The sequence below is a fragment of the Pezoporus flaviventris genome, unplaced genomic scaffold (genome assembly GCF_033815535.1).
Source record: "Pezoporus flaviventris isolate CSIRO_AGI_PZ_B2104156 unplaced genomic scaffold, CSIRO_AGI_Pfla_v1 ptg000016l, whole genome shotgun sequence".
NCBI lineage: Eukaryota > Metazoa > Chordata > Aves > Psittaciformes > Psittacidae > Pezoporus > Pezoporus flaviventris.
Window position 1 is genome coordinate 8,290,355 of NW_026892564.1, and position 20,736 is coordinate 8,311,090.

Sequence of the window (20,736 nt, forward strand, 5' to 3'; positions counted from 1 at the left end):
ACAGAAAAATGTTTATACTGCAGCTTCAAACATTTACTGAAATGCTAGAAAACCTAAAGAATTTCTGTGGATTCCTTATATTAAGATCAGATGTCGGAATGTCACATTGAATCTCTGCTATACAAAACTCAGATGATTTTAATGGAAAGTAAGAATCTGAAATGGTATGTGCCTAGCAGCAAAATAAAAAAGCAGGGGGAAGGGAATAGGCAGAGAGAATTCTATAATGGGTCAGAATTACACCTCAGTGGTTACAAGTCCATTTCTCTGCTGTGCTGACAGAGAAGGTAATTGCTGCATTTATGTCTTTTTCAGTGACATGAAACTAGTTTCTAAAGCAAAGTGTAGTATTTGAGAGAAGTCTGCAATGCAAGCAATTCAGTAATCCATCTCATTGAAATGTCCCCTGAGCTGAGGCATTTTCAGCTTCAGGGCAGTTTGAACAAAAAAAGGTTTTTTAGTGTAACAATGCTTTGGACATGTTGAATTTTTCAGTAATAATCAATCTGTGAACTGAAATTTGGCATTTACTGGTTTTATTCCTCTAAAAGTTAGTTTAGAATATAAATAGCATTAATATTCACAATCTAACTGAAGTTGATGGACAAGGGCACAAGCAGGATATTGAATGTAATGTCTTAATTTGCTTAAGCAAGCTTATTTCATCATACATCAGAACAAATGGATTTCCTTGTTAAGGCTAATGGTTATTGAAGCAAAACTTAATAACTTTAGTAAAAAGCTGTAAAACGTTAAAATGCCATTTTTATCATCATGTTGATTTGTGCTCAGCATGCATTTTCTGGACACTGTTTAAATTAGCATGTGGGTACCTGCATGTCTGTGTGTTTGGAAGGGGAAGCATAACCTTTTGTGTTCCTTAAACTGCAGAAGGTCCTTGACAATGACTAGTAATCTGCTTTAGGGCAGGAAATCATTGACAGCCCTAGCCAAATGTGCTGCAGTTGGCGAGGATCAACCTGTCCATGACTCTTGTGCCTCATCTGTAACAAGCAATAAAAACCTGCTCATTCTGTGGTTCTTTCCACTCAAACCTGTCTTGGCCCCAGCTGCCTCAGTAGCCTTTAAAGCAGAAGTTATGTGCTCCAAATTTGATATACAGATGATGACGTTTTTTTTTCCGTCCAACATTACTAAGAGAATAGTTAGCAGCAGGTGATGTTGTATTGAAAGAGAGAACATACTTCCTCACAGATGTAATTGTATTCAGAGAAAAATATTCATGTGGAATGCTGGTGGTCTCTGGAAAGCTTACGAGAAGCATGTATCTGAGGGAGAGAATTTGAGAAGAAAAATGAAGAATTTCTCTACTTGGTTCCTACAAAGACTTTTTTCTTGTTGTTTTGTTTTTTTTTTTTACCTACAGTACTATAATTTGAGCTTTATGCTTCTTAAAGAATGTTTGAGGTTTTTGAGGTGTGTGAAGGTTGCTGGTCTCTTCTGTCTCCCATTAGTTTTTACCTACACTTACTAAAGGCTGTTCTTCCAAAGTCATGTTAAGCTATCTCTTTCCTTGGAGTTTACCTAGGATATCCATTCTATTATATGAAAACTTAGAGGCTGGAAGAGCATTCCAAAAGTTTTCCAGTTTTTCTAATGCAGTATCATTCTCCACCATCATGACATTGGTCTTCATTTATGTGATCTCTTTTGTGAGTCTCATTCTGCCTGAACAAGACTGGTTTTGTAAGAGCTGAAGATTGCTCCATTTCTTGTTGCAGTGGTGGCTCATTATTTCTTACTTTGTTACTTCAGAATGGATTACTAAAATAATGGAATAAATCAGAATGCAGGTTTAAGTTTATTGTTACCAAAATTCTTAAGCTTTACAGGTGATAAAAAGTAGAGGAAGTTCATTTAAAGGTCTCCTAGAATCTGTCATGACAGTGGTTTTGAATGTTCTGCTGAAAATGGACCTGAGAGAACCAAATTAAATATTTATTTATAATTATTTTATTAGAAAATACCACTTATTGAAAGTGGTTTTGAATGTTTAGTGATTCAGCTGTAATAATCTTTCAGGTATGCATTTTTTTAGTGATAGAGGTAGACAGGCCTACATCAGTTGCATTAAAAAGTTGGGTAGAAATTAACTGGTGAAATTCCAGTAGTGTTCTGCCAGGAGTGCTACCACAGAGAATTTAAATGTTGACTTTATTATGTCCACTTCTGGAAACATACCTTCCTAGTTTGTCAGTTTCCTAGCACTTGTATCACCATAGTGTTTACTTTAGAGCAGCTAAAACTAGCTTTTTATATGTTAGTGCTATTTTCAGGTAGTAAATAACACCGTGTTTCTTTTTTAAAATTACTATGTTTCAGCGTCTCATTGTATGCTTTTGCCTTTAGTTTTGTGTCCTGTGACAAGAGGATGTCACAGATCATCAGTATCTAAACCTCAGAACAGTGATTTTGGGTTTTATGCATTAGAAACTTCCATTGAAATAATTTGATATTCATTTTTATTCTCTTGTAGCTCTGTTCTTTGTTTATCAAACTATTGCACGTTAATCTAGAAAGATTTTGCTGATGTTTGAGAATGGTTAGTTCCCTGTGTTTTTGTAACTAGGTCTCGCACACCTCATGTTTTAATGTGGAATGCTGGCAAACAACTTGTGTTGTGGTCATTTAGAGCTTATGTCTACTTCAAGTTGGTCTTGTAAACATGAGGTCGTGTTTTGGTTTTTTTCTTTATGTAAATCTGTGTATGTTAAATTAATAGACCAATCTAGACATAGCTGACTTAGTCTAAAGCTGGTTGGGTCCTCCCTCACATTTTTACCTGGGCCTCAGCATGGCTTTGTCATGGCTGTCTCTCACCTGTAAGCAGCCAGTGCTTTAGTAACTTAATCCTTTTGCATCAATCATTACAGCAAATCTAGTATAAACCAGTTCTGTTGAAGAGTCAGAATGTTGTATATAATTCTTAGTGATTAATGACTGTCCACATAATTTAAAAATTATTAATTTTTAATGGTAAATTTTAAAAGACAAAATGAAAAATGAGGAGAGCAAAATTAAGATGGGTGATAGAGACTGACACTTCAGTCTCAGCAGATGCCACTGTCAAAAAAAGTCAGCTGGTGAGTGAAGAGTATGATAAACTCTTTTTCCCTTCTCAGTACTTCCTCAAAGTCTTTTATGTAGAGGTAAAAACTATTGCTTATGACAAGTGGTATTCCATTCAATTGGAAGAAATCTCAGGTATAGTCCAAGCTCCTGCTCAGAGCAGGATTAGCACTGAACTTGGACAACATTGCCTAAAGCTTTGTCAAGTTGGATCTTGATTTGATTATTCTTCATTTTTGTATTAAGAGAAAGTTAGTTATCAAACATTGTTCTTGAAGATACCAGTATCTGTGGAAAGAAAAGTATTTAAGCAGTTAAACTTTTCTGAAATATTAATCTTTGAAAATATTCATTGATGTGTGAATTTTGTGAAGCACAGGAAGCATTGTGGAGCATGAATAGAAAGACTGTTTTATAACAGAATATTTTTGGTTTTAGAGCCTTGATGAGTATGAAGATGATGAAGCAGGGCAGAAGGAGCGAAAGAAGGAAGACGCTATTACCCAACAAAATACAATACAAAATGAGAGTTCCAGTGCAGATAACCCTGGCTCATACTTATTACAGGTGAGATATTAACACTTGTTCACTCTGATATTTTACTCAGTTTTAAAACTCGTACTGCTGCTTTCTTTTTCCTTCTTCGTAACAGTAGATTATACCTATATGAAAACAAACTTGAAGTTAAGGAGTTGTCAGAGCTCAATGCTATTGAGACCAGAGTCTGACAACAGGATCCTCTATTTCTGTAGCAGCTTTGAAGATAATGGTGTTGATATTCACCATCGAACTTATTCTTTAGTGAGAGTTAAGAGAAATCTGAAGATGGAAGTGAAAAAAATGCTCACAGGTCTAGAATATTCAATTAATTGGAGGTAGAGTTTTCAAATCAGAACCCAATTTTCTAATTTATTTATTGGCAGTTAGCAAACTTCTAATTGCTGATTCTGGGATTGAAAAAAACATCTATGTACACTCTTGGGAAAAACACTTCTTGCATCTGTGAAACTTCTTTTCCCTTTTTTGTTCTTCAGTCCCCTTGCCACAGGTTACATTCAGTCCTGCAGCACCCCCTTCCCTCAAAACATTGCCAATTATGCCTGTTACTCCTCTCCTGCATACCACACTGACTGCTGCAAACGCTTTGTCTTTTTCCTTTCATGTCCTTAGTCTCTTTAGAGAGTTTGTTTCTCCTCTTTTGTTTAATCTAACAGCATGTGCAAAGCCGGTGTTACACGCTAAGGCCATCCAGCTGTGCCTGATGACTCTTTAACAGAGGCAATAGCACATTCATGGAGCAAAAAATATTTGAACAGAACAAGCACATGGTGATAATTTTCAAACCACCCATGACCAGAGGGGGCATCACTGAATTTAGTGGGTCTGGATGCCCTTTAGCTGAGAAGTTTTGCCCAGTCTTTCATGTGCTTGTGGATGCAGTTAACATTCAGAAGTCTTCATTACTACAGCTTAATTACCTGGAATGTGAAGAATAGTCTCCTTTTGTTTAAGTTGAATGTGTCATTTGCCATCTGTTTCCATGTGATTTCACCAAGGTGTCCCAGTGGAAGACATGAGGAACAACTGCTTCCTCTTTATGTGACTGACCGCAGCAGAGAGAGCATGGCCCTTCTCAACTGCCTTGTCTCAAAGCTGAAGAATTCTGCTTTATGTAGTTGTTCCTTCTACAGGAGATATTCATTAACACTGTCTACTTTTTCCAGTTTGACTGTTCTATTTGAGATCAGAAAACAAACCAGAGGAGTTCAGAACAGTATGCAGGCGTAGAGTGGTTTAATGGTATTTTTTGTTTTGTTCTCTGTTTCTTTCCTGCCGATTCCCAATATATGCCTGTTTGTCTGCTGAGCACCAAGTTTACTGGTTTTGTTGTGTGTGTCTAGTCTAACTTAAGATTTCGGAGTTATTTGTGAGTGATAATGCATATGTAAATTTAGAACTATGTTTAACTTTTGTCTTGCTTTGTGCTTACGTACACTAAATTTCATCTCCTGTTTCACCTCCCAGCCACTCCTAATAGAGAAATCCTGCATGTTTTCAGTTGACCCTCATCTTCTCTGTTTGAATAGCATCTGTGGACATCTAATCCCCCAATATATTTGAAAACTGAAGTTCCAGAAGAGGTTCCCATGCAACGCTTCTGAGTACTGAAAGCTGACCATCAGTGTCCACCATTATTTCCTGTCTTTTCACCAGTGATTTGTTCACAGAAGGATGTTAAATCTTAATCTAAGTGTATCATACTTTCTTGAAGTCTTTAAAGGGAATACCTTTTTGAAATGCAGTAGGTTGTCAACCAACTTTCTCTTCTGGACATTTTTTACTTAAAAAAAAATAACTGTTTTACAAATGCCCTGGCGACCTTTCCACACTATATCATATTTACTCACTTATTCCGTAATTGTTTTAGACTTACTAGCGCCACTTTGTTCAAGTATGAACGTCAGGCTTACTGGTCTATAGTTATCTGGTCTGCTTCAGAATCTTCTTAGAGGTGGTGATTACATTAATCACTTGTACTAGGGCAGTTTTAAGAGATTATATGTGATCTTGAGTAGTTTAGCTATTACATTTTTTATTAACATCAATAGTTTCTTTAAAGCTCAAGAAGTAAATACCTTCTCAACCTGGCAGTTAGCTTTTTTCATATTTTTGCATTTTGTTAATTTGTTTCTAAGTTCTGTCAGTGCTTCTGTTTGAAAAACACCCTTTGAGTTTTCCATGAAGTCCTGTGATGTGAGACCCTTACCATGCTTTTTCCTGGTGAACTCCAACAAAAATATTTGTGTAGAGAAGCCGTCTCTGAGTATACCTCTTACAATTTGATCTATTGTCTTTGCAGCTTGTTTGGCAGGATTCCTCATTCTGAAAAGTTTTTATGCATTCTGCAGTTTGGTTTGTAGACTCCTTCTTATTCTGTTCACTGTTTCCACTTTTTCAGCAAATATTGTAGAAGTTGCCACTTTTAGTTTCCCCTAGTGGGATTATTACATAATGCTTTGGCTATATTCCCATGCCCCCTTTTTTTTTCATCCATATTTTCTATTCTTCTTGACCAGCAATCTCAATTTCTATTTACCAGACTGCCTGTATTAATTATCTCCTACTCTGTTCCAAGTTTGTCACCTCTGTATTCAAACAGGCGCTACTTCTTTGTTGACAGAGCAAAGCAGGGGTATGCTGTCACTGACAATACAGAAGAGAGTCCCAGGCCTCAGATCTGGCAAAGACCCAGGGTGGCACATGTACAGAACAGATGGAACTGTAGAAAGTTGTAGCTGTTAAGACTTAATCAGTTTATTACTGACTCTGTCAACTCGCCTTTTATTAGAAGACTTACAACTTGCCCAATTTGAACAGAATTTGACAGCAGTATTATTTCAGCTTTGATGACTTGGTTTCCTTTTGATTCTACTCTGTGCAAGTCAAGCCTAATTCTGTTCTTAAAATTTGACTTTGTTTCAGATCTAAGAACTCAGTCAATTCTACTTGCCATTGACCAATATTTATTCTAGTTCTGTCTACTAAGCAAAAGAAATACATTTCTGTAGGAAGACGTTTTCACTGATCTGTCCTTTCTGTTACCATTTTATGAAATTTGTAAATACATAGTTACTGTGCCCATGGTGAACAAGACAGTAAATGTTAACTTCATGTTTGATGGCTAAATATGTTAGTGAATAATATTTTATTTCCAGCCCTTAACCTTGCCTTTCAGTTCTGACATTGTCCGAAGTTGCTGTTCTCCTTCTCATAGGCAAAATGTACATTTTTTGAAAACAGTGGCTGAAGCTGAAGTCCTTGATCCAAAGCACAGAGATATGAGAGTTGTTACACCAGACCTGAGAGTACATTCCCTGAAACAGAACTGTTTCGCTGAAATGAGCTTCTCAATTTTCTATATTGGAAATATGGAAGATGGTAGGTCTGGTGACATTACAGACACTGAGAAACAATTACAGTCAGAACTGTTACTTAACTTTTACAAAAGATAGTGTGGAAAGACACACCTCACCAGGTGAATCAACACTAAATCCACTCCCAGACACTGACTTCAACTCCCTTGCTTGATTTTCCTCCTACTTTTATGCTGCAGTGTTGAGTGGTTCTCAGCTTGTGAGTCGCAGTGCTGTGGACAACTTACATGTATGGGGATGCACACTGAAAGTAAAAATTTATGTGTAATAAAGCCTGGAAAAAAAAAAAAAAACAAAGGACAAGCATAAAGTTACTACTTTAAAGTTACTAACTTTTTGGGAGTCTCTTAGGGGACTTGCTGAGTTCCAGCACATGGAGAAATGGTGCTATAGTGCTAATTCTCAGAAAACACCCACCAAACCCACTATATGCAAGGTCTTTGCTTTGCACCAAAGCATTTAGGTTGTGCTGATACCCTGGCCACTTGCCTCCTGAAATTCACTGTTAGAGGAATATTTTAGGAGACCACATGCACAAATATTGTCAGTTGTAATCGGCATTTCTTGGAGTTGCTGTGTTGCTCTCAGGTTGTGCAGTGACAAAATATTTAAGAAACTAAGATGTTGAATTTTACCAAATTATTTCATACAAGATGTTAGTAAGACATATTTGAGACATAAACATCCACACTGAGTCATAGTCAGCACCACTAGACAGATTTGTTGGACAAAAAAATTCATTGGTAGCATGGAACCTTGTCTTTATACTATAAGTTTTATCACGTTTTTGAAATCCATTCAAATTACGTGCAATAGGAGACAGGCTAAAGCTTAACCCTAGTGCTAAGTTCCAGTGGAACTGTTTACCCAAGACAACAAATGGAGAAGTTGCTTTAGTTTTCAACTCCCAGCACTGACTTGCATACATAGTAGTATTGCCATGTCTCGGATTGCTCTCTTTCCTCCCTGTAGCAGCAATGCAGGTTTTTGTTCTCTGCAAGAAACTAGGTTGTATAATCATTCGACTAATCATTAATGTAGAAATTGCCTGTACCTTTCAAGAATCCTTCTTGTTGATTGAAGGTGAGGGTAGGATGTAATGTCTAGGTATTGTGCATATTAATCTAATGGTATAATTACAAAATCGTGCCACTACAGATTGGGTTCATTGTGGCTAACTTCAGTAGTTAGATGGCTGGTGAAGTCATCTAAACTTGATTTATTAGCTGACCATTTAGCTGACTTGTGCATTTAGTTGTAAGTCATCCAAGAGCCTAAGAAAATTGACGGAAAACCACATCTGATCTTTTTTTAACCTTTTGCTCTAGAAAAGTTTAACATTCTACCAGAACATTGCAGGCAGTTTCTAAAGAGAATGTGGTCAAGCTGTGCTCGTAGAGAAAAGCTCTGATGCAGTTCTTAATGCTTAAATACAGTCCTTTACTTTAGATGTGACCCAATGCATTGTAATTTCTGAAGCTGTGATACATACCATTGTTACAAAGCTGCAGATGTTTAATAGAGGTGCCTTACAAGATATGCTGAAAGCAGTAGATGAAGTTGGGGAATAGAATTCTCCAGGTGACTTCTTAGCAGTGTGACTAACTGTGATGAATGCAGGGAAGTATTACGTGTATTTCCATTAGGAAACACATCTGAAAACCTGCCTGACACAAACTTCCCCAGAGTTTTGTTCTTGGATCCTATGCCAAGAATATGCTGCCAGATAAGCTTCTCAGCTCGCATTCCAGTTTATACCTGTCTGTTTTGCATTTCCTGTTTTTTTTATTTTGTGCAGCAGTGTAATGTCATAAAGCATCATTTTGCAATTACTGTCATTATCCAAAGCATACAGTACTGATGTTTGTATCTATTCATACCTGAACACAGTTTTTCAAAGATGTTTTTCATCTAGGTTGCATGTAGTTCTTGCAAAGGAGAACTGTATGTGTGCATTCAGGAGCAATAAATCATCTTTTACAAGAACATTGTCATGATGTTACTTGGTGTTAATTTGTGTCCATAGAGAAAATGCAGTTGTGCTACGGGTCATGCCCAAATGTATTAAAGCATGTGCTGTTTTTCTTCAGATTAGGTCAAGGGTTATTTTGCGTAACAATGATTATACTACTGGTTGGTTGTGAGGTTTTTTTTGTTTTGTTTTTTTAAGTAAATAAAACGTGATTAGAATACAGACATACATGGATTAGGATGAGCTGTGTTTGAGTGTATGAAGTTGTATGTAATTCTGACCAGTCAAGTTCTGGGACTGTAATATTTGGCAGCTAGTTACCAGATAATATTCAACTTAGGTTTTCTATTCGCAGATTAAGAGCATGATCTGCTTTGTAGGGATGGTATGAAAAGTCATTAGTATTTGCAAAATGCTTAATAATAATGGATGCAACAGACTTATGAGGACATTGTATTAGAAGTCTAAAAATGTTCCCATAAAAATGGGTTTAAAAATATTCCAATTCAATGTTTAAGTGTTAAAAGGTCGCTTATTTTTTAAAATGTATTTGCATCTGAAGTCAATCTGTGCAGTGTTTTTAAAGTAAGTGACATCAGTTGCAGGGAATTTGCTGCCCTGTACAGTTCATGACATGAAACAGGTGCTTCAGCTACTTGACGGCCAAGGTTGGTATGGCTTGGGAGACCCAAATTATTCCTGTGATCTGTATAAGAAAGACAGGAACACAAGAATTCCATCTTTCCATGATCACATGTGATCAAGTCATCACTCAAGTAGTTTCTGGCAATACGGGCATGTTTGAGTATGCTAATAGCAGTAAATCAGGCATGTTGGCCACCTTGTGACAACCAAGCAAATGCAAAATGCTGAATACTACTCGGTACTCTTCTTTGTGTTCCACCAAAAAGATCTTGTAGAAAAATACATTGTATGGTGATGTCAGGAAGGGTAGTATCATGATGCATGTAGATGAGAGAATTTGAATAAGTTTGCTAAGTCAGCAACATTCTGACCTGTTCTGAATTGGTTGATGTTGCAGCCTTCATTTTCTTCACATAATTAAATGTCTGTATTATTAGACACTAGGAAAAAAAAACCCCGAACCAAACTAAAACACAGAAACCCACCCCATGTAGTAATTTTTTTAATTAATCGGTAAGGTTAGGACTAATAATGCTGCATGGTAGTCTTGTTTGGTCTAACTTGAGGCTTTTAATGAATTGTTTTACAGAAGATATTGCTAGTTTTCGGTTTAAATGTGTATGTGTGTTTTTTAATGGAAACTGCATTTTGAAACAGTGGAGTCTGGATTTCTCAGCTGAATGGTGTATGTCTCTGTCAAAATCCCCCTCCTCTTACGTGAGCAAATTTAGTGTATGTGTTGCCTATGCGTGGTGTTGCTGATGAATGCTTGTTCAGTGCATTTTACATTCCCAAAGAATCTGCACATACTCAGCAAATCTGATTCAACTATATTGTGTGTGCCCTATCTAACACTGCTGCTTTCAGAAAGTGCTTACCAGTGAAACTGCAGTCCCTTTGCTCCTAAGAAATGAGGAAGCTGGGAGCTAGCAGTAACCAATATGAGACATAACAGAAAGTGGGTGGCTATAAACTGGCTATGAGCCAAATGAAGTTGTTTGGCCAGTGATGTGTGGCCTCGAGGACGCAGATTGAGTATCCCTACTTTGAGTCACTTGACCTGGCAGTGTTCAAGACCAGGTTGGACAGAGCCTTGGGTGAGATGGTTTAGTGTGCCCATGGCAGGGGGGGTTGGAATTAGATGATCTTAAGGTCCTTTCCAGCCCTAACTATTCTACGATTCTATGACTCAAACCAGATTTAGATTAAACATTCTTTACTGTGAGGGTGGTGAGGCACTGGTACAGATTGCCCAGAGGAGCGGTGGCTGTTTTATCCTTTGCAGTGTCCAAGGCCAGGTTGGACGGGGCTTTGTGCAACCTTGTCTAATGGTAGGTTGGAACTAGATGATCTTTAAGGTCCCTTCCAACCCAAACCATTCTAGGATTATATGACTTCCCCTCTTATAGGGAAATAGTACTACATGGTTGTCATCATTTGTCTTCATAAAAACTGATCAGAAAGATAAATCTTGCAGTTTGTTTGTGGAAGGCATCATCTGTGTCCAGAGGCTCACCATTGTCCGCATAAACTTGATTACTTTTGACAAGCAAACTTTGCTTTTCTTAGAGAAAAGCATTCATAATTTCATATTTCTAACATCTGTGTTCAGTAAAGTTTAATTTGGAGAATAAGTGGTTCAAGCTAAGAATTTTGTTTCAGGAATGTATTTCATTCCTTGTAAATAAACGTACCCATGAAGTCTTCTGTAATTAAATACTTGGTTTTGTGTGCCTGTACACATGTACAACTATTCATTACAGAACCTGCATGAAAACTAAAACTGTCTTAAGCCTGTATCTGTGGAGGCAAGCCAGTGTGGTGGCTTCTTATTCCTGCTTTAGGTTTATGTTTGTGCCCAGGAACTGCAGGGGTTTCAGCACAGCCTGCTCTTCAGGTACTTTCTAAATCCTGTAGACCAAGTGAGAAGCAAAGAAACAAACAGCACAACAACAAAACAAATGCTCATACAGGCTCGGTACATAGCATCAACATCTGCAGATATTAAAGAAATACAGAAGTAATCAAAGCCCTCAAAAATAAAATCTTAATGGAAGGATCATAGCTGCTGATAAGAGCTTTTGGCTCAATTATTACCAAGGTTTTCTGGTATGGTTTTGGTTCATGCTACCTAGTGCTCTCTTGCATCATACCTGGTGACTGTTTGAAGAATAATGTGCCAGGAACCAGTCCTTGCATATGGTGTGAACATCGCAGCACCAGGTCTGACTGCCTGTGTAATGCTGCAAGGACATGGCTAGCCTTTGCTAGCTCAGAAACAGCTGCATGCCGTTAATCAACGCAGTGGGGTGTGCATCACAGATCTAGGTTTCATGTTATGAAAACACTGCTTTGGCCTGTAGTTCAAGCCTTGCATGATTTCAGACACTTTTGACTGGGGAGGAAACCCCAGATTATTATTTCTTGGGGACCTCACATGGAACATGAAGGAGACCTGCCAAGAAGTGGATGTAGTATGAATGTGGTGACTCTCTGTTACTTGGCTTTGGAACCACAAAGTAGTCTCTGACTTGTCAGCCTCCATTTACTCATTTGTTAGTAGAAGCTGTCAGGCCCATTTTGCTGGTATACTCGCCTCTGTTTACTTGGAGCCAGTACCTCGTAGAGTTTGGAGGACAGTTCATTGTTTCAGACTGCTTCCACTGAAGAAGCTGGTTTTATCACTGGGTGTGTTTCTAGTACATAGTGTGCAAACCAAGAAGCAGCTTGGCTTTCTAACTGAGGTTGAAAAAGATGTAATGCTATGTAAAATATGAGACAAATTCCATTGGAAATAATTTTGGGAAATTGTATTTTGTCTGTTTGTATGTGTAGACGCAGGGTAGTGTGTTGTGAAGGACTGTACACACACAGCTCTGTGAGAGGGCTCTCACATATAGCAGGTTTCTATACTTACACTTGCTGTAAAGTACTTCAGCGGGTTCTGTTTGTTTTTTCACTATCGTCATCTCTGCTGTGTGTGTCATTCCATTACAGCTCTTCTGTGACTCGAGATCCTAGAATCATAGGATCATTTGTGTTGGAAAAGACCCTTCAGAATTGACACTAATTCCTTAATTTCCCTAATCTGTAAAGATTTATGTCCATCTGAATTCTATCTTGTTTTAAAATGCTCTCCTGTTTCAGTGTTAAATTTTGTGTTACAGATCCTGTGCTTTTTGCTTATGTGTTGAAGGTTGTTCCTCAGGGTTTCTGGCAACATATCCTTTATTTTTTTATGACTGACATGTTATGTTCAAGTATTTCCAAGTTCCCTTTCTTTTCTGGGAATCTTAGGAAGCCTGCATGTTCAGTTGATGCCTACTCAACACTAATCCATGAAGTTCATATGTTGGATATAATCACTGTCTGATGATTTTCCAGGTCTGCTCTGTCAATGAGTCACTTGAGATCTAGTCAGGTTTTGTCAGCCTCACCTGATCTTCGTAGCTTTTGAGTGCCTGACTGCTTGTCCTGAACCCTTGTTCTTTGGCATCAAATATTGCTTGGGTGTAGAAACTGAGAATCCTGAATAAGGGAAAAAATCTGTTCATATATTTTAGTATTTCAATTTTCCTTATTTTTGGGAGCTGTTTTCTTGTCAGTGACGTGTGACTTCCCTGAGAGCTACTTGTTTAACCTTAGGTGTTCCTTTAATCTCTCACGTAATGTCTGTGATAGATTTCTTCATAGGTAGGAATTGAAGATATTTAACTTCCTGTGAGATGTCTGATTTGATTCCTTAGCCATTCTTGCAGTGTTTCTTTGTGGCCTCCTGGCTCTATGTAAACAGAGAGATGAGTCACAACTCCTTTGCCTTCACAGGAAAAAACTTATCGCTTGCACCCAGGTATTTTAGCCATGTCTAAGTTAGTTCTTGTCTGAAGCCTTTATTAATTATGTATTAATTAAAGGTAGTAGATGACGCTGTAGGAAAAAAAAAAAGTTAAGGTTCACTTCAGTGAACAGAAGGTAGGACACTTAATTTTTCCCTGACTGAAATTTGTTTTTCCGGTCTGTGGTTCTACTTTCCCCTCCCTTTTCCACCACTCCTTTGGGGTTTAGTTCACTACATGTGCAGATAACTAGCTGGAAATAAAGTATTCACAGATTCATAGAATGGTTTGGGTTGGAAACAACCTGAAAGATCATCCAGTTCCAACCTCCGTGCCACAGCCAGGGACACCTTTGTTCCACTCAACCAGGTTTCTCAAATCCCCTTCCAACCTGGCCTTGAACACTTCCAAGGGTGGGGCCTCCACAGCTTCCCTGGGCAGCCTATGCCAGTGCCTCACCACCCTCACAGTGGAAGATTTCTTTCCTAATGTCCAGTCCAAATCTACCCTCTGTCAATTTAAAGCCATTCCCCCTTGTCCTATGTCTACATGCCCTTGTAGAAAGTCCCTTTCCAGATTTCTTGTAGACCCCTTTTAGGTACTGGAAGCTGCTCCAAGGTCTCCCCAGAGCCTTCTCTTCTCCAGACTGATCAAGCCCAACTCTCTCAGCCTGTCTTCATAGAACAGGTGCTCCAGCCCTCTGATCATCTTCATGGCCCTTTTCTGAACTTGCTCAAGCAGGTCCAAGTCCTTCTTGTGTTGGAGGCTCCAGAGCTGAACACAGTACTGCAGTTGACGTCTCACAAGAGCAGAGTAGAGGGAGAAAATCGCATCACTTGACCTGCTCGTCATGCTTCTTTTTGGTGTTTCCTTTTTTCTGAGCAAATTCTAATCTGTAATTGTTAATTTGGTTTATTTTGCTTTACTATTTACAAGTAATAATTTTGAAACCTGTAGGACATTGTAAACATACTATAGTTTTACTTAAATTGCATGCATATGTTTGTCAGTGAACAGGAAAACAATATGCTACAATATTAACAAAACAAAGCATTTTATGAACATACTTACATGTAAGTATGTAATATAACACATAGGTTTGTAACCTATATATTGGCCAAGAAGTAGCCCCAAAAGTTAGGCATTAGATTTAATTCATACTGGTTTTCAGGCAAAGAGCCACCATGAACTTATGTATTCTAGTGAGTTTTTCCTTATACAAAACGTTTATACCTTTTTAACTGTGGAATTATGTAAGAGCAGATAAAACCCCTTATGTTACAATTTTTAATTTATATTACCATTATATGAAATAAGCCTGATCTAAAATTGTGCCACAGTTTAATAATTGGTATACTCATGTCTTGTATTTTTTTATTCTTCATAATTGTATGAGTAGTTAATGGTTGGAATAGTTGGATTTTATCCTGTGGACTAATTAGAGACAGGTAACATATACTACAGAATACTTCTGGAAACATGGTGCAAATATATTTCAGTAGGTCTGGATATAATGACTATCTTTGTGGCAGGCTTCGATGTTGCTGCCCTTGCTGCAGCCTGACTGGCTGCTCTTCAAGGCACTTGAGTGCCTTTGAACCATGCTTCCCACTCCATGGGGCTCAGAAAAGAGCATCATGCCTGTGTCTGCTGGTGTGGTGCCCAGGCAATCTGTGTGTAGGAACGGTTGAGTCACTCTGCAGGAGCCAGGTAAGGCCAGTGCTGAGCCAGAGCTTGTAGGTACCTTTGGGTCCTGGCAGATTTTGGGAAGAGGTGTTATTTGCATGGTTGTCTTCATTGCTCCTGATAGCTAGAAAACCAAAACCAGCATAGGAACGAGCTCTGCGCACGTGCATGTTGAATGTGCGGTACTTCAATGACGCTCTGCTCTGTCAGGTAAAGAGAACTGCAGTTGTTCTTACCTAAGACATCATTCACCCACAGTCCAGAAACATGATCATATCACAGAGAATTACATGTTTTCATGTTTCCGTTTTGAAAAGATAAGTCTAACAGCTTTTCTACTTAGAGGGTTGCATAGTCAAGAGGTAGAAGAGACTGCCTGGAACCTGTTTGAGATGCATGAATTTCATATGGGCTGCAGTGGAAGTCACAGTCAGTCTAGGGAACTGACAACTTGTGGTGCTGCTATAATTTACTTTTAGGTTACTCCACGTCTGTAGGGGTGCCTTCTCTTTGGATTTTCTGTTTGGTGTGTGTCTCTCTATGCAGATGCATGATGGTACTTTTAGGTCTTGCTTGTCTGTATCAACTGCGTCACATAGAAGAGGTTGTTCAGTATTGCTGATCTGGAATTAGGCATCTGGGTGCTACAGTAGCAAAATAGTTCTGGCAATTGAATTTTAATCTCCAGAATACAGGAATGTCTTTTTGCCGCTCAAAGTTTTATTCTGTTGCATGTTATTCATTATGGCTTGTTTTAAAAAAAATCAGTTGGATGTAAATTAAACAAGGCTCTTTAAAAATGCGTTGGTTTCAACTCGCCAGAGTACAAACCAAAGGAAGATCAAATACGAAAAATTTGGTCAGGAAATTTAAGAACAGTAGGTCAGCTTTTGTTTTTGTTTAATCTTACAAGGTTCCTGTTCCAGTTTATTTTGTAACTGATTAATAGGTGGTGATAACTTCATGCTTTCTTAACAGTTTTAGAAATAAAAAGTTCATTTTTAGAATGACTGCTTATAAAAGAGATTTATTGAGTGAGTAAGGAGTGTTTAAGGTCATCTGTAGGAAATCCACACCAAGAAAAAATATAAAATATAATGAATCTTGGAAATGGATGTAAAATCTTGGCATCAAGGAGAGTATGGAGAGGGAAAGGAACCTAGAATGGTTTTGAACATACAAGTATTCTAAGTAGAGATTTAGAAAGTGCACTGTTACAAGGGGTGCAAGCAAGAAATTGCTGCTTTAAGCTTATTGAAAGCACCTGAGAGTGCTTCTGGAAAGAATGGTTTCTGTGGAAATAATGAGTGGAGTTTTCCCTCACCCTTCCTTTTCCGAGTGATGATAAAATTTCCATTCAAAGTTGGATTTATATTGCATTCTGTAAAAACCATCTCTAGACATTTTCAAGGTATTTAGAATCAGGAATGGAAGGTAATCTTCATGACACTGTTGCTTCTGAGCAATGTGTGCTTTTGGGGAATTTTGATGGAAGGGGAAAGAAGTGTATCTCAACATTCTTCCTCCTACTTTCCACACCTGCACTTATTCCTGGCTTGTGTTAGGATCAGATTGTCTTTCAGTTGTCAGCCATTCAGATGTTATCTCACTTTCATATGTGAATGAAACTTTGCATTGCAGAAGGTATGTAACTGGGGTTTCCTAGGAAATGGCAACATAAAGTTGTACAGAATGTAAGAAGAAAGTAGATGTAGTTACTCAGGATGTGACTCAAGGAGGAGATTGGACTTAAATTAATTGGCTAGATAGAGATAAAATCTACCTGTTCCTTGATATGTAAAAGAGCAGACAGCCCTCCTTCCTCCATGCAGTGATATTTTATTTGCCACACATTTTCATATTTGGATTGTATATGAAAAAAAAATTGTTTTGATGGCCTAATTTAAGTAAAAATTTAACCATGCATATTATTATGTAGTCATATCATTGACTGCATAATACATCCATTATGCAGGAATATCATGTAGTCACAATGCTAATGTACGGTCAAATTCTAAAACACTGCACATATTTTACATGCCAGTATATGTACCAGCGTACTCTAAGAGCCTGGTTTGATCCAGATGATTTGATTTAATTGTTTGCAAAGCTTGTAAGTAGTCTTTCAAGGGATTTCAGTGAACCATTTTCCTAGTCCAGCCGACCTCTAGAGTTTGTGAATGTTCAAAAGCATGTTCACTGGTGCATTTTAACAAGTGGATTTGTAATGGTAGGGTTAGTTTAACATCTGGAAATCTTTGTCAGACACTTGTAAACACAGAGAACTATTTATTTAAAGCCTGATGACCAGTTTGTTTGTATAATCTCTGTACTGGCCATGTGAAGTACCAAGATGAGCCAGGAGCAGAGAGCGAGTTAGCAGACTTGCTTACATTCTAGTTTGGCAGAAATTTAATTGGTAATAAATGGTTTCGTTAGTGGAAATAATCTCACCTGCCTGTTCTGCCCTCATACATTCTCTTGTGCTGCAGGTGTATGTATGTGTTCAGCTGTCTGGTGGATGAGATGGAGGAGCTCATGTGAATGAGACAGATCTTTGCTGATTCCATGATCATTTTCACCTAGATCACCATATGTCATGCATTAATACCTGGCTGCATAAACACTTCTGTAGACATGAGAAGGGAGCATGACCAGTTTTCTGCAGCAGTGCTGACCTATGTCAGTCTGCAGTGTTCTTGAACCACTTGAGGTGAATCAAGAGCAAAACTACTTGATTATGTAATTTGTTTGCAGTAGTATATACTGTCATAAGGTAATGCAAGCTGCCAGGGATCATGTGCAAGAAGTAAAAGTATTTTTAAAGCTGTGTTTTGAACACTGAATTGAAATGAGGGTGTGATTTCAACCCTGGATGAAGAACTGATGTCTTTGGCAGCAATATTTTTCAACCATTATGAAGGAAGCCATTAGCATAACCATTATACGTTACTTCTTTACTGACTGCTTGTCCGTTCAGGATTTCCACAGACAATAAAAAGAATTCCTTTTTCAAAGTGAGATGTTCAAATAAGCTGATCTATTCATTGTTCCTAAAGCTTTATTTTGACAAATCACTTTTATAGTAATTACTATTTTAAACATAGGTTAAAACTCAAAGTTTAAAAATGTTAAATGATGTAAGCAAGACTTGTGAATTAGTATTTATATACGCACCTAATCATCTGCTTTTAGCTTAATTCTTTGCAGAACAGCAACCTTCCTCTTCATTTTCTGCCAACCTTCTCTTCTCCAACAGTGATAGAGGAGATAAGATCTTAAATTATTAGAGATGCTTGCTTCATTTTAAGAGCTTATGAGTAGTTTGAAAGCTTATTCTTTTTTGATTAATAGACACATAATGCTGTTTATTATATAACTACATATATATTCATGTTCCAGCAACTTTTGGATAAATAAGACACACAAAATAATTTCTTAACATGAGAACAGAGACAGATAATATATTTCCCTGGTGCTTTCATCATCACCTTAAAGAATTACAGATTCCAAAATAATAAAAGTCACAATTTACCAAATCTGCAGTATTAATTTCATTTTCAGAGGAAATGGTTTTTATGTATTAGATGTGTATTTTTAACTTTTTGTTCATGCTTAGTTTTAACTATTAAAATAAAAACCACTAATACATCTTGAGGAAACTTTTTTACGAAGGGCTAGTTAATTCTTTGGGTTTTTTTTCCTTAGTTTTAACAGCTGTCATTTATAACAAATGAAAGTATTTGCCATGTACTTCGTCCCTGAGCGTGTGTTTGCTTTCCCAGCTTTCTTTTCTGAAGAACTGGCTTTTGTGAATCGTTCTGTCAAACATTTAGAAGCCTCTTTGTTGAGGTATATGTACAAGTCTATGTATATAAATTGCATTAACAGCTTATATTTGCATTTACTACATGAAAAGGGTAAACGATGCATACAGTGCATTCCTTTGGTGTCTAGAGTAGAAAGCAAGCATCCAGGATCCAGAGGTTTCTTTGTACAAGAGTATGTGTGCTTCATTAGACTGCAGTGTCAAATGTAAATTCTCTCCTTCTTGTAGATTCTGCCTTTCACTGTAAGCCAAGGCTTATGTTCACCAGAAAGCATGGCCATAACCTCAAGACTTTGGCATTTTCCTGAAAAAGAAGCTGTTTAAAAAAGTAAGAGCTCAGGAGGCTTAGAGCCCAGAGTTTCTACTCAACTGGCAAGAGTTGTGTCTGTAGATACAATTAGGCAAAATTTTGACCTAGTCACCTGTATGTAACTCTTTTTCCATCCAAGCTTAAAAAGAGAGTTAAACTACTTGTCTATGGCTAGTGGGACAACCAGGGTGTGTCTGAGACCATCGCCACGAAAAGCTGTGACTGATACTATTGATATGGCATTTTAGTTTTCATATATATTGAACATTATCTTTATGTATTAGATGAAACTACTTAAATCTCTTCATACATGAGAGTCAAATCAACTTGTCAGTCATTGCTGACTGTCTTAAAGCTAAAAATTGGACTTTCACAGCCCTCTATATATAAAAGTTCGGATAGGCAAATCCCCAGATAAGTGTTGGAGAGCAGAATGAAGTCCTCTGAAGCTGCAGGATGTTAGGTATGTGTTCACTTAAACTCACTAAGCTGGGAGAAGAATGCAGGTGGAAAACTCAGACAAGCAGAGCAGAAGCACAGAATCATTAAGGCTGAAAGGAATCTCAGGAAGTCTGTAGCCCAAGCCTTGCAAACTGAGCAGGGTCAACTGTAGCAAATTGCTCAGGGTTGTGGCCAATTTTTTTTTTTTTCTCTCCATGGATAAGAACTCCATAATCTCTCTAGGTAACCCACTCTAATGTTTAATCTCGCAGTAAGAAAGTACTTTCTTACGTTTAAATTGAGTTTCCTGTATTTCACATTCTGTCCATTGCCTCTCATCCTTTCTTTGAGTGCAGGGCAGTATGACTCCATCTTCTTTACTGTGTTTGTACATGTTTGCAAGATACCTCCTGAGCTGAACAGTCCCAGCACTCTTAGCTTCTCCTCATGTGTCAGATGTCGCAAACCTTTACTCATCTGCGTGCCCCTTAGCTGGAGTCTCTCCAGTATGTCTTTCTCATACTGAAATGTCCAGAACTGGACTCAGCACTGCAGGTGTCGTCTTACTGGAGCTGAGCAGAGGGGAAGAATCACCTCCCTTGACTTGCTAGCAGCACATCCTGAGGATGACATTGGCTGCCTTTACTGCAAGGGCACATTGATGCCTCATGTTCAGCTTGGTGCTCACCAGGCCCCCCAGATTGTTTTCTGCACAGAAGTTTCCCAGCTGGTCTGCAACATGTACTGGTGCTTGGGATTATTCCTACAAAGGTGAAAGATTTTGCATTTCCCTTTTTTTTTTTTTTGAACTTCATGAGGCCTCTATTAGCTCATTATCCAGCTAGTCTTTTTTTTTTTTTTTTTTGTCCCTTTATATGGCAGCGCAGCCATTTGATGCATTATTAGCTGCTCATCCTATTTTGCATAGCCTACGAATTTGTTTGAAGGTACGCTTTGTCCCACCACTTGAGTCATTAATGAAGGTGTTAAAG

At 38.0% G+C, this 20,736-nt stretch overlaps 1 protein-coding gene across 6 annotated transcripts in view; it reads left to right on the forward strand.

Moving 5' to 3' along the window:
* PAWR (pro-apoptotic WT1 regulator) overlaps positions 1-20,736 on the forward strand; it is a 79,309-nt gene that overhangs the window by 36,516 nt on the left and 22,057 nt on the right. For all 6 annotated transcript variants that reach the window (XR_009743628.1, XM_061454707.1, XM_061454708.1 and 3 more), the window contains one exon: positions 3,529-3,657. Coding sequence is in view for 5 of the 6 variants with exons in the window: in XM_061454707.1 (XP_061310691.1) it covers positions 3,529-3,657 (129 nt within the window). In the remaining variant the exon portion in view is untranslated. The remainder of the gene's footprint in view (positions 1-3,528; positions 3,658-20,736) is intronic.